This window comes from Phodopus roborovskii, unplaced genomic scaffold (assembly GCF_943737965.1).
Source record: "Phodopus roborovskii unplaced genomic scaffold, PHOROB, whole genome shotgun sequence".
Taxonomy (NCBI): domain Eukaryota; kingdom Metazoa; phylum Chordata; class Mammalia; order Rodentia; family Cricetidae; genus Phodopus; species Phodopus roborovskii.
Genome location: NW_026125481.1, coordinates 42,077 through 69,806, shown reverse-complemented (window position 1 = coordinate 69,806; position 27,730 = coordinate 42,077). Strand labels below are relative to the sequence as shown.

General features: G+C 40.4%; 1 protein-coding gene across 2 annotated transcripts; it reads left to right on the top strand.

The window, feature by feature from the left end:
- The first annotated feature begins 931 nt into the window (after nucleotides 1-931).
- LOC127215584 (C-type lectin domain family 4 member D-like) lies at nucleotides 932-18,867 on the top strand. Of its 2 annotated transcripts, none has more exons than XM_051175987.1 (6): nucleotides 932-1,076; nucleotides 3,224-3,316; nucleotides 5,081-5,191; nucleotides 6,248-6,396; nucleotides 15,047-15,162; nucleotides 18,335-18,867. In XM_051175987.1, the coding sequence occupies exons 1-6, from the start codon at nucleotides 1,049-1,051 to the stop codon at nucleotides 18,504-18,506; spliced, it is 669 nt and encodes a 222-aa protein (XP_051031944.1). In that variant the 5' UTR covers nucleotides 932-1,048; the 3' UTR covers nucleotides 18,507-18,867. The 2 variants fall into 2 exon arrangements, with proteins under 2 accessions (XP_051031944.1, XP_051031943.1); XM_051175986.1 differs by having other exon boundaries at nucleotides 6,245-6,396.
- The last annotated feature ends 8,863 nt before the right edge of the window (nucleotides 18,868-27,730 follow it).

The following is a 27,730-nucleotide window of genomic DNA, read 5'->3' as shown; positions in this document are numbered from 1 at the left end:
AATCCTAACAGTTGGAGATGGAGGCCCAGAGTACTGTAATTTAAACCAGCCCAGGCTTCATTCTGGGTATAGGGAGACTCTGTGGCAAAAAACCAAACTCCCCAATCCTGACCAACCAATCAAAATTGAAGCAACAACTCCCCAGACATCAACATAAACCACTGACACAGACTCAGCACCTACGGAAGGTGTCATAAAGTGCCAATACCACATGATTAGTTTTAATTCACGAATGAACAATCTTTGGCATTTCCAAGAGCACACAGGCTTACTTTTCTGTTTACTTAACAGAGATGCATCAAACACATCCCACACCGGCCTGCTTGCTATTCCTGCAAATGAAGAGAAGCTTCTACTGCAGGACCCTGCCACGCTCCTCTCTCTGAGACCCCTGCTTCCACCTCTAAACACCAACGGAAGGGAAGTGCCTATGGCTTCAGCAAACAAAATTTGGAGGAACATAAACATTCATTCTTTAACAATCCTGTAGGTGGAGCCAGGGATCACCATGGTGCGTTTTTTCATGCAACCTTTTTACCTTTGCCACAGGAGCCTATTTTCTCTTACCTGGGACGAGCTTGAGATCCCAACAGCTTCACTGCCCTCTTCCTCAGTTCTAAAGCAAAGGCTTTCACATCCTTACATGTGCTTGTGCACAAAGTATATGTTAAAAGTGTTTCTCTTGCCATCCTGGGCACATCTCGTCGAGCTCACAGAATTCTCCAAGCCACATCTTACCTCAAACGTTTACTACTTTTGAAAACATGATATATGACTTAACAAAAACACATTGAGAAATCTTACATGACACACTTCTGGAAGTTTCTATTGACCGTTTTGGAGTTGCTTTCTCAATTTCCTTTTTCTCTTTGCCTCATCTGCTGGAGTACCTTAGAGGAAACCTCATTGTTTGAAGATTTCTTCTTCTCAGCTTCCTTCTACTGGCACTTACTGATCTTACCGGAATAGGTCAGATGCACTGATGTCAAGTTTTAAATGTTTCTGAATGTGAAGAAGTAGAAGAGAGACGAGTCTCCTGGTACACATAATGGAGCTAGAAGAAAATCGAAGGAAATGTGAGTCTCTTTCTCTCCCCACCCTCAAGACAAAGTCTACCTATTTAGTAAGGCTGGCCTTGAATTCTCTGTGTAGCCCAGGCTGGCCTCTAACTGGATCTTCTTGCTTTCCATTTCTGGGGGCTGAGATGACAGCTGATGTGCTATCAAGTCCAGCCCCTTTCACATTTAACTAGTTAGAAATATTTATGACTATGACTTTAAAATATGAGTTAATTCAGTGCAGAGATGACAGAAATGAGAACAAAATGAAGATACCCTTGGTAAAGAGAAAAGACATAAATAAATCCCAATAGGCTGCACAACAGACACTAAATCAGAGAGAACCAAGAGAAGACATAAAGAATATAAAAAGAAATGGGATAACAAGAAAATGATAAATACTTTGGAAGATTGCTTTGAGGGGAAGAAGACCTATAGCAAACATAGCTCATGATATACCAGAGGCTCTATCTGGTTTCCTGTTAAGTGATGCTACTGGGTTTGCACAATGAGACTGCTAAGTAGCGCTTTATCATATTAATTACACAATATAATAAGCAAGCTATAGATACATCTTCTGGATATGATATGGTCATTGTAGCCATGAAGTCCCAGCAGCTATGGCTGCCTGCACAAGATCAGTCAGTATTCCAGCAGACAGCACTCTGTGGGCTTAGTGAATTACAAAAACAACAACAGCTACAAAAAAAAAAAAAAAAAAAAAAAAAAAAAAAAAGCAGAGAACATGCACGGGGAAGTGGGAACTTGCTGGGGATGGGAATGGGAGGGTGAGGTGGGGCGACTTAAGGATGGGTATGATCAAGACACATTGTTTAGATGTATGAAATTATCAAAGAATAGCTTAAAATGCTTTAGTAATAAAAATAGTAAAAATGTTAAAGTATGTTTAAAATTTAAGTCTTGCTTAAAATCTCATCAGTCTGCTATAGCTAATTTCAACAGGACCACAATGTACTATAGTCCTAAAAGACACTGTTGGTTTTTTTGTTTGTTTGTTTGTTTTTTGCTTTGCTTTGCTTGCTTGGTTTTGATTTTGTTTTGTACTGGATACTAGAAGCAATGTCTACCCATCCTAGGGAAGTAAGTGTGCTGGCCCTGAGATATACCATCAACCCTTTTTTTACTTTTAATTTCTACACAGAATTTCATTGTATTTTGTGGGTTAGCCCCAGGCAGCCCTTGAATTTAGTCCTTCTCCACTTCCTGAATGGTTGGGATTATATGCCTATTGTACCAGATATGGTAGAAAAAAATACTGCTAGGAATATGCTTTTATACAAATAAATGCAGTTGTATTTGTGGCATAGAGTTCTAGCTTGAAGTTGGTACAGAAATGCAATGCATTTACAAATGGATTAATGCTGGGTCATCAAGGTGCCTCCATAGATGACAGCACTTGCCATCAAGCCTGAGGACCCAGATGGTAGAGGGAAAGAACCAGCCCTCACAAGTTGTCTTCTGATTTCACACGTGCACCATGGTAGGTGCACACACACTAATAAATAAATATGTAAATAAATGAAATAAAAAAGTCAAGAATGGACAAGTGCTGCTCATTGGTGGTTGGGGGGGGGTCTTAGGGATTAGCCTCAGCAATCTCCTCTCCTGAGTGCTTTCTCTCAGTTGGGCTAACACTGCATACTTCCAGTATGCTTTTTGAATCAATGTGAAAAACCTTGCCTTTAGTTTGTAGTTCTCCAATGAAATGCACGTTCATTTGTCTGATGACCACTGACAGTCTCAGCAGATTAAATATACTGCTCATAATTTTGCTCTGTTTTTGAACTGATTTTAGAAATTCATGTGTGCTTGATAGTGATATTACAACAAGGGCTTTCTTTTCCTTGTGTGTGTACGTGTGTGTGTACATGCATGTGCATGTTTTCCATTATTTATGCTATATAGAAGCTTTAATTTTTATGGCTTTTGTTTTTATGTTCTGCTTAGAAAAAAAACCTTTATTAAAAAGTTTATGTTTTTCTTTATTTACTAGCAGATTCTAAGATTGGTTTATTCACAGGAAATATTTAAGTCTCCTGTACTCCTCAAATACCTTCTGCATGCTCATACTTAGCCTAAGGCTCGATAATCTTGGCTTCCCTCACAGCAGAGAGGAAACTCACTTATTTTTCTTTCTGTCTTAGGGAAAGGGGCCCGACACCCCCAGTTGGCCCCTTGGGTCTTGGCTATTGTTTTCATCTCGCTTCTCAGTGCTTGCTTCACAGCAAGTTGTTTGGGTAAGTTATACACAAACGAAGCTCATCTTGAATAATTTTCCCCAAGGATTTCCAACATGCATGCCCAAAGCTTCACTTATCCTCAGTTTATCCACATACAATGCATCTCCCCCCCCCCCCTGGCTTAACATTAGAGCTATACAGTTGATTTTCCAATCTATGTAAGATTGCTCTGTTTGCTTCCAAATAAAGCACTTGTTGAAGCACATTTAATTAAAAGCTATACGTATTAAATGTGCCCACCTGAAAATTGGGGACAAACAAGCATCCATGAAGCCATCAGCACCACTGACCCCATAGAAAGTCTTGTTCTATCCGATATCAAGCTTTAAGATAAGGTTGTTATGACTGGACTAATACAATGTAGGTCTAAGACAAATAGACTGGAGGAAAGAATAGATAGTTGAGATATGGACTCTACATAAGTAATTCCTTATCTAAAATAAAGGGAGATATTTAAGAATTATGGGGAAAGTAGAGTTTTGTTAAACTAATGTTTTAGACATCATTGACTATGTTTAACAAATGAAATTGGTTTCTTGGATCTTATGCACAAAGAACAGCCCACTGTAATGAAAACAGAACTCTACAGGACAGAATATTTGTACTGGATTAATGTGCAGAATGTATAGTAATCTGTCAAAACAATTGGGAACATGTCAGCAATATAATAAAAAAATGGACAAAGTCTTAAGTAGACATTATAGAGAAGAGACAATAAAAAGATTGCAAACACAACCTGTCAACCTCCTTGGTTGTTAGGGAAGTAAAACTGCAATTCACAATGAGTCAACACTGTAAAACACCAGAATGGGAATGACTAAAAGTTTAGCATCTGAGGATAAAGACACAGGAGAGAACACAAAGTAGTAAGCCTGTTTGGAAAGCTTTCCCATTTGCCATGCATGTAACTACCACCAGTAACAGAAATGCATACTTAGTCGCTTTGGGATACAATGTCAAAAATGCTCAGAGTAGCACAGTTCATGTCAGCCAAACTCTGGAAGCAAGAAATGTGCTAGAAGCTGTGTGAAGATAATAGATCACTTTCTAGTTATGAAAATGGATGAGCAGTAACCATGGGCAGCAATATTGTTTCAGAAACAATGCTGAGTGTAAGTCAGCACCAAAGGACACATGTCAGCTGAGTTCATTCCGAGAGAATCTCAGAAGGACATTCTGATCTGTATGGTTCCAGGCAGGAACTGCAAAGCACAGCACAGGGTGAAGATGATTAACCACAAAGGAAGATTGGGCTGTGTCTGGGGTATAATGGCTACCTGGGGTGTTGACAGCATTCTATTTCTTGAACTTGGCAGTCCTTGCCCAAAGTGTTCACATTATGGTAGTTTACCAACCTGTGCATTTATTTTATTTTTATTTTTAATATTTGATTACATTTCAAGTACTTGAAATATAATGAAAATATTACTAAACTCACGAAGTTCATAAAACTTTGTAGAACTAGCCCAATGTTTACTAAAATCCTTCCTCTCACACACATTCTGATAGAATAAACTGAAAATGGCATGCACCCAAAAGATTCCAAAACTTCCAATGTAATCACAAAGTGGATAAGACGATTATAAAATATTAGCTTTCTGAAGGTGCTTCCAATGAATTTACCTGGGATGACAGAATAGCATAGGAAAGAAAAAGGGTGTGGGAACCTTAACTGCAAGGGTAGGAGAAGGGTGGGGAGATCGGTTCACTTTTCTAAATCAGTGGCTACACAGGGAATAACTTTTTTTTCCTGCCTGACAGTGACTCACCGTTACTTTTCACGATGGGAAAGAAGAACAGAAATGGTGAAGCTCTCAGAGTACCACACAAGGCTAACATGTGTCCGAGGGGAGCCAGAGCCTGGAGCTACAGGTAGTAGAGGAAACGCCTTCAATTCAGCCTTTAAAGAACATCCATAGCAAATCAGAAAGAAAAAAATGTAACACATGAGACTGGAGTAAGTCAGAAAGGAATATTGTAACAGAACATGAGACCTTAGTAAGTCAGAAAGGAACAATGTAACAACATGAATCTGGAGTAAGTCAGAAAGAAACAATGTTAACAGAATGTGAGACTGGAGTAAGTCAGAAAGGAACAATGTAACACAACATGAGAACTTGCTACAAGGATGAGTATCAGTCAATTGGGACAGAATGACTTCTTGTGACTGTAGTCTAGTAGTGCAACACCTTTAGTTTATTTTTGTGGTGCTGGGGATGGAGTGCAGGGCCTTGTACATGCTGGGTAATTGCTCCCCATCAACAGATCTTGCTTTTGTTTGCTTGTTTTTTTTTACTTTTTGGAGACAGGGTCTTACTATGTAGCCCAAGCTGGCCTAGAGTCTTGTTTCTGTGTCCTAAGAGCTAAGATTACAGGTCTGCATCATTACCCTAGATTGGTATTTTTGACATCTGAAACATAACAACACGAACTTCAGTCAATTTTACTTTGATTCAGGTATATCATGAGGACAGTTTCTTCTCAGTTTAAATAACTTTGCTGAGATACCTATTTCTTTATATTGTGGAATTTATAAAGCTACAGAGAACTAAGGAATTCTTGAGTTTTGCATATTCTTTGCTTTTTCCCAAATAAAATGTCCTGCAAAAAGACTTTGTTATAGGAACATTTTGCTTAATTTTAAATTAAAAATTCTCTCTTCCTCTCTTTCCCTCTCTCTCTCTCTCTCCCCTCCCCCCTCTCAATTCTTTTCTTTCTTTGCTAAGTATCAAACTCAGGACTTTTCACGTTCTAGGAAAGTACTTTACCATTGAGCCACATTGCTAGCTCTGGAAAGCACATACATGTAAGGATACTGAACCATGTTAACGTCTTCTAAGGTAGTACTTGTAGTAAGTTAAGTGTGCATCTGTCACAAGTGAAATGCTCCTTTGTAACTAATGCCCATTTCCATTCTCATCTGAGGAGGTACCTGGAACTGTTGTCCTGATGGCTGGATAGCCTTCCAGTTTAACTGTTACTTCCCCCTTAATGACAACCAGACATGGCATGAGAGCGAGAGGAACTGCTCAGGGATGGGCAGTCATCTGGCGACCATCAACACCGAAGCAGAGCAGGTATGTATCAGCTCAGCTTACACTGATGCTCCCGCTCCATTGTGTTGCCGTGACAACACAACCCAAAGTAACTTCCAAGAGGAAAGTGTTTATTTCAGCTTATAGTCCCTCATGAGGGGAATTCAGGGCAGGAATTCATGCAGGAACTTGAAACAGAAACCAAGGAGGAACACTGTTTTCTGGCCCACTCAAAGCCACATGCTTAGCTAGTTTCTTTTTAGCCCAGGACCACTTGCCCAGGGAATGGTGCTGTCCACAGTAGGCTGGGGTACCCCTGTGTCAATTAACAATCCACACACCTCCCTACAGACACACCCACAGACACCTCCCCACAGACACACCCACAAGCCATTCTGATTTGGATGCCTCTTACCTGAGACTCCCTTCTCAAGTAATTCTAGGCTGTGTGAGTAGACAGTAAAAGCTAACCGGGGCCACCGGTTATTTTGTTGTCTTACATCTCTTTGTAGAGAAGAGATTTCTTGGCTCCCTGTGTATCCTTCCCTCCTCTTCTTCATCAGCCTAGAAAGCCTTTTCTTCCTGTCCCCAATTCCTTCTTTTTTTAACCTCTGGTTTTCAACTGTGCTTTTCGTAATAAGAAAGTCCAACATACATTATAGCATAATTTACCCTTTTTCTGATAATACACCCGAGGAATTATATAGAACACATCATGTCTTTGTTCCTTTTTATTGAAAATAGATTCTTCTCTCATACAATACATCCCAACCACAGTTCCTGAACCCTGCTCCTCCTAGGCCCCCAACAACTTTCTCTCTCCCCCAGTTTCATTCCTGTTCCATTTCCTCTTCAGAAAAGAGCAGGTGTCCAAGAGGTGATGGCCATACAGGACAGAACAATAAGATAAGGTGAAAGCCCTCATATTGAGGCTGGACAAAGTAACCCCATGGGAAGGAAAGAGTCTCAAGAGCAGGCAAAAGAGTCAGAGACCCACACTCCTCACAGCCAGGAGTCCCAGAAAAATACTAAGCTAATAGCTATAATATATATGCGGAGAATCTGCTGTAGACCCATTATGCCCTGTGCTTGCTTCTTCAGTCCCTATGGCCTCACATGCACCTTGCTTATTTGGTTTAGGTCTTGTTCTGTTGTCCTCCATCCCCCTTGACTCTTACAATCTTTCTACCTCCTCTTTGGGATTCCCTGAGCTCTGAGAAGGGGGCGGGATTGATGGATACCTCAAATTTAGAGTCTCTTTCTGCATAGTGTATGGCTGTGGATCTCTCCCATCTGCTTCCATCTACTGCTAGAGTAAGCCCCTATGATGATGACTGGGTAAGATACTGATCTATTAGTATAGCAGAGTATCATCGGGAATAATTTTATTTGGTTTTACTCTAGGATTCTGGGACATATAGTCTCTGGTTCTAGTTAGCCAAGTAGTGTTGGGTCTGGGTCAAATCAGATATTGGTTAGTTACTCCCACAAGTTTTGTGCCACCATTGCCCTTGCGTGTTTTTCAGATGGGACAGATTGTAGGCCAAAGGTGCTGTGGTGGGGTTGATTCTTTCAGAACCCAAAAGACTAGAAAGTAGGGATGAAGGTTCCAAGTAGGCACTGGTTTGATCTCTCTTAGTTCAGTGAATTTGTATGGATATTGTCCTTGGCAATGTAGAACCCACTGCCAGTTTACAGAGAACAACCCTTTGCTTTAGCATCAGCTTGGGTTGTTTGGGGTTTTCCAAGAGACCTTTCTTGCCAACAACTCAACTGAATATAACCCACCTGGAAGCCTCTGGAAGCCTCACCTGTCTACAAGAGATGGTCAGTTGAGACTCTGTATCCCATTGCTAGGAGTCTTCATTAGGATCATCTTCATGGATTTCAGGAAGTTTTCACTGTACCATTTCATACCACCCGACAAATGCCCCTCCCAATTATAGCTGTCTCTTCCCACACTCTCTCCCTCCATCTCTTCTCCTCCCATAACTGATCCCTCTGTAACACAAATAAATAAAATGACCCAGTGACTGATACTGGTGTTCAAATTTCAAGATAAATGTCAGAAAAGCTAAACCACCAGTCACTATCTTCTTACTTCTACCTCAGACTGAAAGGGCTGGTCCTGTCCTTACGAGCTCTCACCTAGCCTCAGACTGTAACCTCTCCTCAGTATGGCTGGAGAAGGAATGTCTCTCTGAGACCCTGCTTCTGTCTTATATACTTCCCCAACGTTGGGATTAAGGGTATGAGCTATAATACTCTTTTAGACTGATTCACTCTTGTGTAGACTCGGGTGGCCTTGGACTCACAGAGATCCATCTATCTCTTAATGCTGAGTCCAAGGATTAAAGATGTATACTACTACCTCTCACCTCACTCAGGATGGTTCTTCAAGTTCCATCCATTTGCCTTTGAATTTCAAGATTCCATTGTCTCCCCCACCCCCTGCTGAGTAGTACTCCATTGTGTAAATGTGCCACATCTTCTTTATCCATTCTTCAGCTGAGGGGCATCTAGGTTGCTTCCAGGTTCTTGCTATTACTAATAATGCTGTTATAAACATAGATGAACAGATGTCTTTGTTGCATGGATGTGGATCATTTGGGTATATGCCTAAGAGTGGGATTGCTAGGTCCTGTGGTAGACTGATTTCCATTTTCCTGAGGAACCGCCATACTGATCTCCAAAATGGCTGTATGAGTTTGCACTCCCACCAGCAGTAGAGGAGTGTACTCCTTTCTCCACATCCTCTCCAGCATAAACTGTCATTGGTGTTTCTGATTTTAGCCATTCTGACAGGAAAAAGATGGTATCTCAGAGTTGTTTTGATTTGCATTTCTCTGATGGCTAAAGATGTAGAGCACTTTCTTAAGTGTCTTTCAGCCATTTTGGATTCCTCTATTGAGGATTCTTTATTCAGTTCTGTACCCCACTTTTAAATAGGGTTATATGGTGTTTTGTTGACTAGTTTCTTGAGTTCTCTGTATATTTTGGAGATCAGCCTTCTGTCAGATGTGGGGTTGGTGAAGACCTTTTCCCATTCTGTGGGCTGCCTTTTGGTCTTGTTGACTATGTCCTTTGCCTTACAGAAGCTTCTCAGTTTGAGGAGGTCCCATTTGTTAATTGTTGATCTCAGTGTCTGTGCTACTGGAGTTATGTTCAGGAAGCAATCTCCTGTACCAATTTGTTCAAGGGTACCTCCCACTTCCTCTTCTAAGAGGTTCAGTGTGCCTAGATTTATGTTGAGGTCTTTGATCCATTTGGACTTGAGTTTTGTGCATGGCAATAGACATGGGTATATCTGGAGTCTTCTACACACCATCATCCAATTGTGCCAGCACCATTTGTTGAAGATGCTTTCCTCCTTTAGCTGTTTTGTCAAAAATCAGATGTTCATAGGTGTGTGGGTTAATATCAGGATGTTCAATTCGATTCCATTGGTCTACCTGTTTATTTTTGTGCCAATACCAAGCTGTTTTCAGGACTATCGCTCTATAGTAGAGCTTGAAGTCGGGGATGGTGATGCCTCTTGAAGTTTCTTTATTGTACAAGGTTGTTTTGGCTACCCTGGGCCTTTTGTTTTTCCATATATCTACATATTCACTGCAATCCCCATCAAAATCCCAGAACAATTCTTCACTGATTTTGAAAGGATAATACTCAACTTTATATGTATCCAGTTTTATAATGAGTTATTTAATCTATCTTGAGTTGAGTTGTGTGAAGAGTAACAGATATGGATCTATTTTCATTCTTCTATAGGCAGACATTCAATTAGACCATTTTTTGAAGAAGCTGTTCTTTTTTTCCAGTATATATTTCTGGCTTTATCATCAAAATTTAGCTGTCCATAGTGTTTGTATTTTTGTCTGGGTCTTTTTAGTTCAATTGATTAATTTGATGCATTGATCAATCTGTCTGTTTTTATGACAATGCCATGTTATTTTTATTACTATAGCTCTGGTGTACACCTTGAAATAAGGGATGGTGATACCTCTAGCAGTTCTGTTAGCTATCCTAGGTTTTTTCTTTTTCCATAAGAAGTTGAGAATTGTCTTTCAAGGTATGTAAAGAATTGTGTTGGAATTTTGGTGGAGATTGCACTAAATATGTAGATTGCTTTTGTCAAGATGGTCATTTTTACTGTTAACCTGACTGATCCATGAGCATGGGAGATCTTTCTGTCTTCTGATATGTTTTTCAATTTCTTTCTTCAAAAACTTGAACATTTTACCACACAATTCTTTCACTTGCTTGGTGAGAGTTACCCTACTATATTTTATAATATTTTAAAGTTATTGTGAAAGTTGTTTCCCTGATTTTTTCTTAATCTGTCACTTGTATATAGGAGGGCCACTGATCTTTTTGAGTTATTATTGTATCCAGCCACTTCACTGAAAGTGTTTATCAACTGTAGGAGTTATATGGTAGAATTTTTAGAGTCACTTATGTATATTATCATATCATGTGCAAATAATATTTTGATTTCTTCCTTTCCAATTTGTTCCCCCCTTATCTCCTTCAGTTATCTTACTGTTATAGCTAAAACTTCAAGTACTATAGTGAATATCTATGGAGAGAGTGGACAACTTTGTATTGATTTTAATAGAGTTGCTTTGAGTTTTTCTCCATTTAGTTTGACATTGGCTATAGGCTTGCTGTGATTACCTTTATTATGTTTAGCTATTTCCCTTGTATCCCTAATCTCTCTAGGACTTTTTATCATGAAGGAGTGTTGGATTTTGCCAAAGGCTTTTTCCACATCTAGTGAGATGATTATATGTTTTTGTTTTGTTTTCTTTTTGTCTTTCAGTTTGTTTATATGGTGAATTACATTCACTCATTTTATCATTTTCATATGTTTAACCATCTCTTCATTTCTGGAATGAAGCCTATTTGATCTTGGTGTATGTATTTTATGATTTGGTTTCCAAGTATATTATAAAGCATATTTTATATCGATGGCTCATCAGGGAAATTGGTCTAAATTCTCTTTCTTTCTTGAGTCTTTATGTGGTTTGCATGTGGCCTTATAAAATGAATTTGGAAGTGTTCCTTCTGTTTCTATTTTGTGGAATAATTTGAGGGGTATTGGCGTTAACTCTTCTTTGAAAGTCTGGTAGAATTCTGCTCTAAAACCATCTGGCCCTGGGCTTTTTTCCCCCTTGGGAGACTTTTAAGGACTTTATTTCTTTAGGAGTTATAGGTATACTTAAATTATCTGTTTGAAGACTCCCCAATGGAAGGCACCACCCTCCCTGGGGAGCATAAAGGGGATGGGATGGGGGTTGGTGGGGAGGACAGGGGAGGATGTGAGGGTATAGGAACTGGGATTGACATGTAAAACAAGCTTGTTTCAAATTTAAATAAAAAAGTTATAAAAATTGTTTGATCTTTGATTTAGCTCTGGTTAAGTGGTAGCTATCAAGAAAATTACCCATTTCTTTTAGATTTTCCAATTTGGTGGAGTACAGTGTTCTAAAGTATGTCCTTTAGATTCTCTGGATTTCCTCAGTGTCTGTTTCCCTCCCTGACACTTTCTGGTTTTGATTTTGTTAATTTGGATATTCTCTCTGTCTTTTAGTTAGCTTGAAAAAGGATTTGTCTATCTTGTTGATTTTCTCAAAGAACCAACTCTTAGTTTCATTGATTCTTTGTATTGTTCTCTTTGTTTCTATTTTATTGATTTCAGCCCTCTGTTTACTTCTTGCCATTTACTCCTCTTGGGTGTGATTTTTTTGTTATTGTTCTAGAGCTTTCAGGTGTGTTATTAAGTTGCTAGTATAAAATCGCTCCAATCTTTTAGGTAGGCACTTAGTGCTACGAACTTCCCTCTTACTACAACTTTTACTGTGTCCCATAAGCTTAGATAGGTTGTGCATTCATTTTCATTGGCTCCTAGAAAGTCTTTAGTTTCTTTTTCATTGCTGTCTTGACCCATTTTTTATTCAGTAGAGTTTTTCAGTTTCCATGAGTCTATAAGCTATCTCTTGTGTCTGTTGCAGTTGGTATCCAGTTTTAATCAGTGGTGGTCTGATAGGATGCAGTGAGTTACTTAAATTTTTCCGTATCTGCTGAGACTTGCTTGGCATCTGAGTATGTGATCAGTTTTGGAGAAAGTTCTGTGAAGTGCTGAGAGGAAGGTATGTTGTTTTGTGTTTGGGTGAAATGTTCTGTTAGGTCCATTTGGTTTCCAGTGTCTGGTAGCTCCTGTATTTCTCTGCTTAGTTTTTGTCTGGATGTCCTGTCCATTGGTGAGAACTGGGTGTTGAAATCCCCCACTATCAGTGTTTTAGAATCAATATGTGATTTAAGCTGCAGTAGTTATAGTAGTGCTTCTTTTACAAATTTGGGTGCCCTTGTTTTGGGGGCATAGACGTTAAGAATAGAAATGTCATCTTGGTGGATTTTTCCTTTGATGAGTATGTAGTGTCCTTCCCCATCTCTTTTGATTAGTTTTGGTTTGGAGTCTATTTTGTTACTTATTAAAATACCTACACCAGCCTGCTTCTTAGGTCCATTTGCTTGGAATACCTTTTTTCCAATCCTTTACCCTGAGGTAGGGTCAATGCTTGATGTTGAGGTGTGTTTCTTGTATGCAGCAGAAGGATGGGTCCTTTTTTCTCTTCCATTTTGTTAGTCTGTATCTTTTTATTGGGGGGAATTGTCCATTGATATCGAGAAATATCAATGACTAATGATTGTTGATTCCTGTCATTTTGTTGTTGGTGATGGTGATGATGTGTGTTTCTGTTATTTTGATTTTGCTGGTATGAGGTTTTTTTTTTTAATTTCCTGTGTTTCAGGGGTATAGTTAACCTCCTTAGTTTGGAGTTTTCCTTCTAGCACCTTTTGTAGGGCTGCATTTGTAGATAGATATTGTTTACATGTGATTTGTCATGGAATATCTTGTTTTCTCCATTTATGATGATTGGAAGCTTTCCTGGGTATAGTAGTCTGGGCTGGCATCTGCAGTCTCTTAGAGTCTGCAGCACATTTATCCAGGCCCTTCTGGCTTTTATAGTCTCCACTGAGAAGTCAGATGTAATTCTAATAGGTCTGCCTTGATATGTTATTTGGTCATTCTTCCTTGCAGCTCTTAATATTCTCTTGTTGTTCTGTTTGTCTAGTGATTTTGTTGCTATGTGGTGAAGGGAATTTCTTTTCTGGTTCAATATAGTTGGTGCTTAATATGCTTCTTGTGCTTATATAGGCATCTTCTTTATTAGGTTAAGAAATTTTTCTTTTATTTCTGGGCCTTCCTTCTTCAGGTTAGGAATTTTTTCTTGTACGATTTTGTTGAAGACATTTTCTGGGCTTTGGAGCTGGATTTCTTCTCCTCCTTCTATACCTATCATTCTTAGGTTTGGTCTTTGCAAAGTGTTCCAGAGAGAGTTCTTGGCTGTTTTGTGTCAGGAGTTTTTGGATTTAACATTTTCTTTAACTGATGGATCTGTTCCTTGTGTCTTCAGCACCTGAGATTCTCTCTTTCATCTCTTGTAGTCTGTTGGTAAAGCTTGCCACCATAATTCCTGTTCAGATTCCTAATTTTTTTATTTCAGAATTTCCTAATTTTGTGATTTCTTTATTGCTTCAATTTCCATTTTCAGGTCTTGAACAATGTTACTCACTTCCTTTAACTTTTTTGTGTTTGCTTGAATTATTAAATAGATTTATTAATTTCCTTCATTTTTTTGTTTGTGTTTTTCTGAATTTCTTTAAAGGCAGAATAGTTGAGCTCTACTGGAGACATAGTGCCCTGACTGTTATTTCTATGTTGGTTTCTAGGCATTTGAGTTTGGGGTAATTATATGTCTATGTGCTGGTTTCTGGATTTGTCTTTGTCTTTGTTGGTGAGTATTTTCCCCCATTAGTTTCTGTTTCCTCTTAGGATTTTCAGAGAATTTCATAGCTGTGTGTTGTCTGTTTTCTGGCCTGCTTCACTGGTGTGTTCAAAGGCAATGTCTGCTGGTGTTGGAGGCTGGGATACTGGGATGAGTTAGGGGAAGGAAGGTTGGAGGAGATCTTTGTGATCCACTGGGGGTGGGGTCAGAGAGGAATTGGAGAGCACAGCAGGTTTCCTACCCCAGAGCTGGGGATGAGAGTGGGGGAGTGGATCTCAGGAGAGGTGTGGGTCTACCTTCAGCCTACTTGTTGCCCTGGGAGGAGCCACCTTTGGGTTATCAGGGGGTGCCTACTATTGCTGGGGTGTGGGTTATTAGGGGGTGCCTACTATTGTTGGGGTCTAAAACAAGGCAAAAAGTGGAGGAGGAAAGTTAGAAGGGGAAGATCTGTGGGCTCCATAGGAGATGGGAACAGGGATGTCAGGGAAGGATGCCATGGGTGTTCTACTGCAGAGCTGGGGATGACACTGTGGGATTGAGTCTGGGGGAATCGTTTTTGTTTTCTTTTATTTTTTAAGTCTCTAAAAACATCAAACCTATTTAGCATGTGCTAAGGGTGTTGTCAATACAGTATTGCTTAATCTTCATGGTGATTCTACTTGTCAGAAGACTCAGGGTTTGGTGAGTAGGATCCCTCTACTATTTTAAGCAGGTTTGAGGACAGACTTACCTAATATCGTGATGTTTACACCTAACCCATAATCTCCTGACCTCTTCCCTCCTTATCAGCCTAATGGACATCACCCAAGAGCACTTACAAAAATGTATATTTTGTATTGCAGAACTTTATGACTCGGCTTTTGGACAGACAATTTCCCTATTTCCTGGGACTTACTGATCAGAACACGGAAGGTCTGTGGCAGTGGGTAGATCAGACGCCATTTAAGCCACACATGGTGTGAGTATTTTGGTTGGGGCTAATGGCATTTATAGGCAAAGGTGAGAAGAGATGGCAAGGAGAACTCATTTTAAAGTAGGGCACACCAGTGTAAGGACTTACTCGACAGGATACGGGCAGTTGAGCAATCTCGATATGCTATGTTCCCACTGCATAATTACTTCAGCAAAATGTTCAGTATTTTTAATCATACATTGCTGACAAAAGAACAAATAACAGGAAAGTAATGTGAAAAAGTGTTTAGGATTGTCATTTTGATAAATAATAGTATAGGAACACACACAGAGTTCTAGGGAGGCCATAGCTACAAAAAGCAAGACTGTGTTTCAAATAGAATAACAACAAGTACACACACACCCAAAATGGAAAAATTAGTAAAATTTATGGTAATAATATAAATAGACTTTTCCAGACAGGATTTCTCCATGTAACAGCCCTGGCTGTCCTGGGATTAAAGGTATGTGCCACCACCTCCCACTTTAATAATATGTTATCAGTTATTAATAATGTATTTAATATAGTACAGCCATGTGCACTTAACACTTAAAGGATACCTCAGTATAGAGAAACCACATTTCTTTCTTTCTCTTTTAAAATTAGTTCTTTTATTTGAGATTTTCAAACAATGTGTTTTGTTCATATTTGTGCCTCCCTCCCCACCCAATTTTGTGTCATCTTGCATTTTCTCATCCATTTGGTGTTGCCCATATATTATGGTGGAAGGTTTACCAGGGGCCACACTCTTACAGTTGACTCTCCCCCCTCCCAGAAGTTATCAGTTCCTAAGGCCAGCAATGGGACTTTGTGCCCACCTCCATTCTCCATGCTGGGGTCTGATACACCTTGAGCTTGCACAAGGTTTGTGCGTACTTCCATAGTCACGGTGAGCTCATATGTACAGCCGCCATGCTGTGTCTGGAGGACACTATTTCCTTGTGGTCACCCATCTCCTCCGGCTCTAACACTTCATCCACCAAGATCCCCTGAACCTCAGGAGGATGGGGTGTGGTACAGATGTCGCATTTAGAGCTGAGCATTTAGAACCAGCTGTGGGTCTCTGTTAACCTTCATCTACTATAAACAGAATCATCTCTGATGAAGATAGAAGGATGCACTAATCTACGGTCTTAATGATATGTCATTAGGAGCTGTTTTAGCACTATGTACATTTCTCATACTAATAGTGTAAGGTCTCCACCATGCCACAAGCTCTTGGGCTGACACTGGTGTCAGATGTAGGCTTCATCCTGCGGTGCAGCACTTAAATCCAGGAAAGTTGGTTGCTCCTATAACGTTCATACCACTACTGTGACAGTGGTTATATCTTGCCAGACATTCATTGCAGCTTGCCAGGTGCACAGCTGAGTAAGGCTAATGACTTCTCCTCCTCATCATCCTCCCACCCCCAACCCCCAGTAGCATTCACAGCATCTTCGGGCCCTATAAGAGCTAGTCAGTAGGGATGAAGCTTTCAGATAGCATCGGCTTTATTTATGTGGCTTGAATCTGTGTTATCCTTGCTAATAGGGTCACGCTATGAAGTTCTGGAGGGCAACCACTAACACTGGTAATAAGCTGTAATATTTAGATGTCTGTTGGACCTCATTGGACAACAAATCCAAAGGAGGTAAACCATTCCTGGCACTAGGCCTTTTATTTGTCAGCCTGAGGTGTCTAATAGGGGTAACTTATAGGATAATTTCATTCTAAATCTGTCTGTCTGTCTAACTATATGTCTGTTTGTCTGGGTTTTTTGCTCAGGATGATTGTTTCCAGATCCATCCTGTAAATGTCATCATTTAATTTTTGTTAATAGCTGAATAATATTCCACTGTGTAAATATGCCAGGTTTTCAGTATCCATTCCATAACTGATGGATATCTAGGCTATTTTCTTTTCCTTACTATTGTGAATAGAGTGGCAATGAACATGGATTAGTGGGTATCTAGATCTACAGGAGGATATAGAGTCATTTGGATATATTTCCCAAGAACAATATAGCTGGATCACATACTGGTTGTACTTTTAGCCTTTTGAGGGTACATCACATGGATTTCCATAGTGGCTGTCCCAGTTTTCACCCCTATCAGCAATGAATGGGTATTCTTTTTTCTCTGCATGTATGCCAACGTTTGCCTTCATTTTTTTTTTATTTGGATCTTAGGAATTCTGACTGGGGCAGGATAAAATCTCAGAGCAGTTTTAGCCTGCATTGCCCCAATGGCAAAGAATCTTGGGCATTTTAAAGACATTTCTCTGCCATTTGTACTTCATCTTTGAGAGTACTCCACTTGGTTTCAAACCCCATTTGTTCTCCTGGTGTTTACCCATTTCCCTTTCAGTTCTTTGTATATTCTATTTGCTAACCCTCTGTCAGAGGCATAGCTGATAATATCCTCTCCCCTCTGTAGGCTGCCTCTCCGCTTAAATGGTGCTGTCATGTGGTTTACAGAAGCTCTCTACTTCCATGAAGTCCCATTTATTAGTATTGGTCTTAATGCCTTTCCCACTAGAGTCCTGTTCACAAAGTCCTGTGCCCATGACTTTGAGAGCATCCCTACTTTCCCTCTATCGGATCAGGGCATCAGGTTTTATCTGAGGTCCTTGATTCATCATCTATTGTTGAGCTCTGTGAGGTGAGAAGCAAGAATTCGGTTTCATTGTTTTACAGTTAGTTATCCAGTCCTGCCAGCCCCATTTGTCAAAGATGCTCTTTCCTCCCATCTTCGTTGTTGGCTTCGCTGAAAAACAAAACAAAACAAAAACCCAGGCAGATGTAGGAATGCTGACTTTCTTATGATTCCTGCATTCTGTGCCATGGATCCCTCAGTCTGCTTTTATGCTAGTACCATGCTGAGGTTTTTGTTTGTTTTGTTAGTTGGTTTTTGGTTTTAGAGACAAGGTTTCCTGTGTATCCCTGGCTGCCCTGGAACTCACTCTGTAAATCATGATGGCTTCAAACTAAGAGATCTGCCTACCCCCTGCCTCTGGAGTACTGAGATTAAAGGCGTGTGCCCCCACTGCCAGGGTTGGAAGTCACATTTCAAGTGCCCAGTAGCTCCATCTGGCTGGCGACTCTTGTCGTGCAGGTTGCAGCTCTGTCCCTGCACTATTGTTACTCTGTTATTCCACCTGTCTCTCCAGATTGTATAATGTCATTGTTCTCTTTCAGATTCTGGCATGAGGGTGAACCCAATGACTTTAGGGAAGAAGACTGTGTTGTTCTTGTTAATATCGAAGATCAATGGGCCTGGAATGACTTTCCTTGTCACTTTGGGGCAAGTAGGATTTGTAAGTTACCTGGAGTAATATTCAGTTGGAAGCCCACAAAGGGGTCCTTATGATGGAGATGGCAAAGATGGACCTATCAGAGCAGGGAAAAGTGTCTATGCAACATAGAAGTAGAGAGCACGCTGGATCATGGGGGTACCGTCAACCATGAGGATGTTTTTAATTATCTTTGCTTAAATGTAATTCAACATAAATAGTGTGATTTGTGCTCTCTCTCCTCCCTCTCTGGATGTATGTGTGCTCATATGCTTAAGATAGGTTTTGTATGGTGTTTTGGTGGAATGATCATCGTTCTATGGGAATCAGGTTTTATCTTTGCTTCCTTGACAGTATTTTAAGACATTTACTTTTCAGACACTATGTATTAGTTATGTATTAATGGAAGAGTTGAATAATACAATCTTTTTGCCATTTTTTTTTACTGCTCAAATTATTACCTCTTAAAATTCAAACTTGCAGTAGACAAACTGGTTGTGATAAATTGTTTTACTGTTTGTTTTTGATTCTTCTCTCATATGTTACATCCTAACAGAAGTTTCCCTCCCTCCAGTCCCCCAAGAACCCCCCTGTCCCCCCAGTACCCCCTGATGTCCTGTCCCCCCAGGACCCCCTGACCTCCTGTCCCCCCAGGACCCCCTGAACCTCCTGTCCCCCAGGACCCCCTGATCTCCAGTCCCCCAGGAACCCCTGACCTCCTGTCCCCCCAGGAACCCCTGACCTCCTGTGCCCCCAGGACCCCCCTGACATCCTGTGCCCCCAGGACCCCCTGACATCCTGTCCCCCAGATCCACTGCTCCTTCATTTCCCTTCAGAAAAGAGCAGACCTCCCAAGGATATCAACTGAACACAGCATAACACGATGCATAACTAGGCACAAACCCTCACGCCAAGGCCAGACAAGGCAACCTAGTAGGAGGAAAAGGGTCCCATGGAAACCCAAATCTTAGTTTAAAACTTCAGCATTTTTACTCTTTGATATTTTACTTCCACATTTAAATAGTTACTAACAGTCTCCCAGGAAAATGGGATAATACAGGTCTCAGTGATTTATTGCACAGGTAGAAAGGAAGGACATAAAAAAAAAAACCTAACAATTTCTCTTCTTTCTTCATTCTGGCTGTCAAGTCAAACCATGTAGTGTCGTGCTGACCTAACTCTACTTTAATGGGCTCTTTAAACTCCCTTATAGCTAAGGAAACAGAGTCCTTGGAAGCTGAAGGGCTCATGGCAATCTGAACTACTCCTGTGGACCTTTTTCAGGAGATGAACCATAATTCCTTTGTACTTCCAGGAACATTAATGCAGATACACTGGCATGTTCGCTTGGCTAAAGACTCAATTTTCCAATTATTCAGCATTCACTCTGTTGGTGTTTTCATTTTGAATCATAAAAATATCACCTTTCAATTCGCTTATGTAAATTGTCTATTATTTAAGAGATGCACTAATGGCAAGAAAGTCACTTAATTGACAACCTACAATTACTATGTACTGTTAATGTTTGTAGTGAGATAGTTACTTTGTCTCCTTCTGTGGCACCGACCACGCAGTTCAGTCACAAATGACTATCAGAAAACCTACTGGGGGCTGAGGAAGGAGATGGATCAGCAGTTAAGATTGCTTGCTCATCTTTAGAGGACTGGAGTCTGGTTCCCATTACCTACATCAGGAGGCTCACAGTGGCCTGCAGCACAATCTGCAGGGTATCTGAGTCTTTCTTCTGCATACACAACACACAACACACAAACACACACACACACAAAATACACCACACACACACACACACAAAATATACATAACACACACAGCACACACAAAACACACACACAACACACACAATATACACAACACATGCAACACACACACAATACACAAAACACAACACATACACACACACACAATTTTCTTTGAAGTAAAAGACTGTTCTAGTCTTGTCTGAAATTTGATTTGCTAATGTTTCCTGCATCAGAGCTGACAATTTTCAACTTTTAACCTATCTTCTCCACCATTTTTAAAGGCAACAATGGCTTTGCAAGTTTGTTAATGATTTTCCAGGTTAAATGTAGAATCTTGGCCGGGCATTGGTGGTGCTTGCCTTTAGTCCCAGCACTTGGAAGGCAGAGGCAGGCAGATCTCTATGAGTTCGAGGCCAGCCTGGTCTACAGCACTAGTTCCAGGACAGGCTCCAAAGCTACAGAGAAACCCTGTCTTGAAAAACCAAAAAAAGAAAAAAGAAAAAAAAATAATAACCCCCCCAAAATGTAGAATATTGATGTTTGGTTAAGTATGGCAGTGGAGTGTATGTGTTTTTTGTGTGTCCATGTTAAAAATGTTGGTACTTTTGAATGAAGTAGGACTTTATATGTGTTGGGCACATTAATTAAGTCATATAATCATATAAATCACATATATCATATAAATCATATAGATTGAAGCACAAGATGAGTTGAAATAATTTTATTAATCTGTGTATAGTTAATTTTGTATATTTTAATGTACAAACAAATAAGCCTATCTATGTAGAAATCCAGTTGTCAATAAAATGTCAATAAAGTGTGAGCCCTCGGTGATGTCCTTCACTGATTTTGCACTGCTTTCTACCATCTGTTTCCTGCTGCTAAGAATGATTAATCTCCAGAGCCTATACCATTCTTTGGGCCCCCAGCCCTCCTACCTGGATGAAGGCAGCAGTCTCTGGTTAGGTCCATTCCCACATTTCATATGTAGGGAACCAACACATACACATGTTAACATGCAAACAGTAAATACATTAATGAAAACAAAAAGTAACAGTATTCTATGGGTGTAAACATGAGAATGTAGCAGGCGGTTGGACAATGTAGCCATTTCAGCTGCTAACTGCCCCTGCCTCTCATCCACATTTGGACAAGAAACTCACCCATCCCTGTCGGTCACACACAAGAAAATGTGCGTGTAGGAGAAGGGACTGACTAATCAGGAAGGCTTCCAGCCAGAGAGGGAGAGGAGTGACAAGGGGACACAATAAAAAAGAAAGGACAAAAAAGATGAAGTAGGCTGGGCATTGGTGACGCACACCTTTAGTCCTAGCACTCGGGAGGCAGAAGCAGGAGGATGCCTGTGAGTTGGAGGCCAACCTGGTCTACAGAACTAGTTTCAGGACAGTCTCCAAAGCAATACACCCTGTCTCACAAAACAAAAAACAAACAAAGAAAAAAATGAAGTAAGTCTCTTCCTTCAAGAAGCCCCATACTTCAGTGACTCTTTAGAGTAATTAATTACAATCATCAGGTTATCCTTTTGAAAGACTTTTTTTTTTTCCGTGTATTTTAAACATTTCTAAAGAGACCAGCAGCACAGGGCTCAAAAATGCAATCAGCATACTTGACTTTCTTATCTGAGGGAATTAAGAGGAAAGGCACTCACACACGATCTCACTAGTCTTCTTTATGCTTCTTCTGCATTCTCTACCCTGTGGGTTCCTCCTTTCACTCTTGATGTTTTCCTGCTCATTCTACCTTTACTCTCTGCCTTTATTTTTCCTCTCCAGCTTATTTACCTTAACAAAGTCTTTTAGGCAATATAGAAATTACAATGTAGTTACATTCTATTTTTTAAAGTGAATGATTACAATGGCCACAAGTAAAAAGAAAACATTTTTCATCTCCCTTCCATGACTTAACATTTTGCATATTACAGGTGAAAAGCAATTCATTCTCAAGAACACACATACATTCATATCCAAGCAACTTATTATAGATTAACAAAGTGTAAGCAAGCAAGGTATCTTTTTCAGTCAGTTCTTTTACTGACAGGCTGCATTTTGTGGTTATAAAAAAGGATCAATTATTTTATTATTTATCTTGAAAGGTAATCTTATAAATGATCTTAAAGGAATCACAAACCTAAACTTTTATACATGAAAACACCCAGTCATCTCTACTTTAAATTTTTAGGGTGCATACCCACTCATCAGTAGTTTGATATATATATATATATATATATATATATATATATATAGAGAGAGAGAGAGAGAGAGAGAGAGAGAGAGAGAGAAAGAGCGCAGATATGCGTATAAGGACTTCATCATCATCTTTGATCACCAGCCAATCCTCCCAAGGGAAGTATCTCAGCTAGTAATAATTGGTTTGCTTATTTTTTTTTAAAATCCCTAACCTCAAAACTGTTATCAAAATATCTTGATCTAACCTGGGATCGTTCTAAGGCTTTTTTTCTGCTATAATGCACTCCAAAACCTGTAAACACATGTTCCAATATTAAGATTAAAAGAATTAGAGCCAGCCTGATCCATGGGGACTCAACTGTTTTCTTTAATCATTAACCTGAACTGTTATCTATGCAGCTCCTTAGGTGAAACTCATAGGCCCTAGCTGTGTGACAATCCCTTGTGTATATTTTTAATCATCAAAACTTTATTTAAACTAATATTATTATCAATTAGTGCAGTTAGGAAAAAAAATCACCTTCATAATAATCCAAAGGTAAAATGCCCAGCAGAATGGACTGTTTCCATGAGATAAACACATTACATTACAGGCAGTGGGAAATCTCCCCACTCCCGTTCACATCATGGCAGATACTAGAGAAAGATGGCAGAGGCAAACACGTAAAGGCACAGCAGAAGCCAAAGGTGTGCCAGGGTCTGTGGTCTCCTGGTCGTGCCTAGCTGAGGTCTACGCATCAGGAATTTGCCTCCTGGCGGGCTGACACCTTGGAACGTTCATTGCCACCTGCTGCTCCTATGACATGGCCACCCGCAGAATTCTGTGCATGAGTATGACATGGCCACCCGCAGAATTCCATACATGAGCACTGTAATTACATCATCTCCCCCTCCTCCTGCAACTGTTCCCGTGTCCCCACCTTCACAAATGCATGGCCTATTCTTAAATTATTATTGCTCACACATATGTAAGTACAGTCTGATGAGTCCATTTAGTGTTGTTTGTATCTGCTCAGGGCTGACTGCTTGAATTGGATAAACGATCAGGGGGCTAATGCTTAAAGAACTATTCTCCCTTTCTTAGCAGCCATTACTGCCTTAGCTCTTCGTCAAGGGCAACCTTCCTAATGCTGTGGCCCTTTAATACAGTTCTTCATGTTGTGATGACCCCCCCCCAACCATAACATTTTTGTTGATACTTTACAACTGTAATTTTGCTACTGTTTTGAATCATAGTATAAGTATCTAATATGTGGCTCCTGTGAAAGGGTTGGTTGACCCCTAAAGGGTTGCAATCCGCATGTTGAGAAATCACTGATCTAGGGGTAGGGCTCTGTGAGAGTTCCCCCCATCCATATTAGCTTATGTGGTAATTTGAATGAAAATTGCCCCTTTAGGCTCATGTATTTGAATATTTGGCCTGCAGTTGGTGGAACTGTTTGAGAAGGATTAGGAGGTATGGCCTTGTTGGAGAAGGTGTGTGACTAGAAGATGACTTTGAGGTCTCAAAAGCCCATGCCCTTCCCTGTTAGCTCTCTCCCTCTATCTGCCTCTTCCTTGTGGGTCAGATGTAAGATCCCAGTTATTGCTCTATATTTGACTGCACGCTGCCGGGTTCCATACCATGATAGTTATGAATCTAACCTTCTGGAACCATGAGCCCCTAACTAAATATTTTCTTTTATAAACTCCTTGGCTATGGTGTATTGTCATGGCAACAAAAAAAAAAATAACTTGGTGTGAACTGTCACATGTAGGACTTGTGTAGGTGGTGGTACTTTTGATATTCCATGGGTATAGCATCCCCAGCACATAGAGATGACAGCATCCTACAGCGGATGCTCTTGCAGCCTTTCCACCCCCTCTTCTGGGGTCTGTTAACCCCGCAGTCAGTTTCTCTCTACATTTTCACCAGCTGTTGATCTCTGCAGTGGTCTCCCTCAGCTTCCTTGATGAGGGAGTGAGAGAGAACTGTCTTATCTATGGGTATTAAGATAGGCGTTTAGAACGCAAGTAGCAAGACCAGTTTAGAACAGTGGCTGTAGTAGGTTCTCCTCTAGGTTCCATGACCTAACTAGACATAGGTAGTTCACTAAATTTACAGTGTCAAGTGTGACTTCCTTCCTTCTCATGGCTTCAGCCATGCAACGAAAGTGCAGTACTCTACCTTTGTGCCATGCAGGTAGTCTTTGTATTTTGTGGTCATCACATGGCAGAACTATTAATTGATTTGCTGCCTCAGCAGCTTGAATATCATCTTTGAATACCTGAGAGCCAGCACTCAGAACAAGGCTTCCAGGTCAGTTCTAAGTGGATTCCTCCAAGTGTGTGGTGGCTTCAGGAATAGGGGCTTAACCTTCAATTTCTGGGAGGAAACCAAAGGCAATGGCGATATCCATATATTATTTCTCTTCAACTGTCTTGACAAATAACTCAAAGGGAAGTTTTCCATGGCTGTCCTTGGGGCTTTTGTTAGACAGTCTATACAAAGTAGCACTATATATATATATATACATATATATATATATGTGTGTGTGTGTGTGTGTATGTGTGTATGTATGTATGTATGAGTGTATACATATACACAGGTACATATATATACATGTATACATAATGTATGCATATATGTATGCATTCTATATTATATATTTTTAAGCAAACAAAGTATTTTCCCTATGGCTTTTTCAAATGCTCTTAGTACAACTATCCCTCCTCCCTTCTTCCTTGGCCTCCCTCTCACCTTTCCAGTTAATTCACACACACACACACACACACACACACACTTCCCCATGTCTCACTTTGTAGCACTTGTATCCCCCCCCCCCAACTCCTTCCTCAGCACCTTTTCCTCTCCTGGTCCCATGGTGAGTCCAGGTTATACTCTCATAGCTGCAGATTCAGAGCTAAGATCTACAAATAAGAGAGAAAACATGTTGCATTTGTGTCTCTGGGTCTTGGTGACCTAGCTCTAGTCCCATCCATTTACCTGCATTTGTTTTCTTTCTATTGTGTCTTAGCTATGCCAGCTCCTCTCTTAAGTCTAAAGAATCATTTCCAGAATTTTCTGTAGAGTTAATTTGGTGGATATAAATTATTTCTGCTGTTTATACTGGATACAGTAGCTTAGGTTGCTGCCCATGGTTCTTTTTTTCTTTTTTAATTTTTATTTATTCTTACCTCATACAGTATATCTGGACCACCGCATCTTCCCCTTTACCCTTCCTAGTTACCTTCCTTCTCCTCCCCTCCCTCCCAATCCATTCCCCACCCTATGTTCCCCCAGAAAAGAGCAGGCCTTCCAGAGGCATCAACCCAACACAGCACAAACAAAACAAACAAACAAACAAAACCACACACACACACACAATAAGGCCAAGTACAAACCCTCCAATCACTGCTGGGCGAGCAATCCAGTAGTGGCAAAGGGTCCCAAAAGCAGGCAAGAGAATTGGACACACCCCCCATTATCACTGCCAGGAGGCCCCACAAAACAAGCCAACAACCATAGCAAACACACAGAGGAACTAGTACAGACCGATGCAGGCTCTGTGAGCCCCCATGAGCCCTGATCAGCTGATTCCCTGGTGTGCTCTCCTGGTGTCCTCTGACGGGAGGGACCTGATGGAGACCTCCAGCCTGGGAGCTCTGTCCTCCCAATGTCTAGCTGTGGGTCTCTGTATCAGCTCCCATCAGCTGCCAGTGGAAGCCTCTCTGATGATGACTGGACTAGGCATCGACTTATGAGTATAGCAGACCATCATAGTACCTGAGGTGCATTGCTCTAGGCTCTTAAATTTTCCATTGAGAGATTGGCTGTCATTCTGGTGGTTTTTCCTATATATGTGATTGGTTTTTTTCTTTGTCGCTTTCAGTACCCTCTCTTTGCTCTGTATATTTGGTGCTTAGTTATAATAAGCCATGTAGAGGTTCTTTTCTGGCCCTATCTAATCAGTGTTCTGTTTGCTTCTTGGATCTGTAGGGTTATGTATTTCTCGATTTAGGAAAGTTTTCCTCTATGATCTTGTTGAAGATCTGGTCTGTGCCATTAAACTGGGATTATTCTCCTTCATCTGTGCCTTTACTTTGAATATTTGCTCATTTCAGGGTGTCTCATAATTCCTATATATTTCTTTTGTATGTTTAAAGTTTTTTCCCCTATTTTCGTTTGAGTGGTTTAGGTCCTATGATTTACCTTTAAGTCCTGATATTCTACCTTCAACTTTATCCATCCTATTTATAAGGCTTTACTCAGAATTGTTGGGTTTTCCAACTCTGTCTTCATTTAAGCTTGAGTTCTCTTCAATAATCGTATCTCTTTTATGAGTTCAGATTTCAAGTCTGGAATTGTGTTTATCATTTCGTTCAACTGCACATTGTGTTACCTTGAACATAACTCAGGCATTTATTCCTTTCCCCCTCTTATATTATTGAGCTGTCGATCATTTCTTCTTTAAATTCATTAAATTATTTAATGAGGTTTATTATTTCCCTTTAAATTTGCTTCCTAGGGTTCTGTGATATTTTATTGAGGGCTTTTCTCTAGGACTAGTGGTTTTGGGAAGGGGTGCACGGCCTTGGCCATTCACACAGCAGCACTGGGTAGACACGGCAGGTTTAAAAAGGAGAACAGCACGTGAAACTGGGAGAGAGGTGAGGTAGAAGGGCCAGGCTGTAGTGGAGGGAATAAGGATGGGCTTGATAAAAGAGAATTCTACACATACATGAAACTTTCAAACAAAAATAATTAAAAAAAACAAAAACGAATCAGAAGGTCAGATGACTGCGTTTCAAAGGGGTCAAGACCAGGCTGGAGAAACCCACAGAAACAGCTGTCTGTACAAGGGGGAGCTCATGGACTCCAGACTGGTAGCTGGAAACCAGCATAGGACCGACCCAGACCTCCTGAACGTGGGTGTTAGTTAGGAGCCCTGGGCAGTCTATGGGGCTTCTGGTAGTGGATCAGTGTTTATCCATAGTATATGAATGGACTTTGGGAGCCCATTCCACATAGAGGGATAATCTCTCAGCCTTGATACCTGGGGGAGAGCCTAAGTCCTGCCTCAAATGATATGACAGACTTTGAAGACTCCCCATGGAAGGCCTCAACCTCCCTGGGGAGCAGAAAGAAGATGGGATAGGGAGTAAGGGGGAGGAGGGGAGGGAGAGGGAACTGGGATTGACATGTAAAAAAAAAAAGCTTGTTTCTAATTTAAATAAAAAAAAGGTTAAAAAAAAGAGTATCAATTTCAAAATCAGATTGTTACAATGTCTAACTGGTAAAGAATGCTGATACAGCGAAATGATTTGTTTAGTCTAGCTTCCCTACTCAAGGAT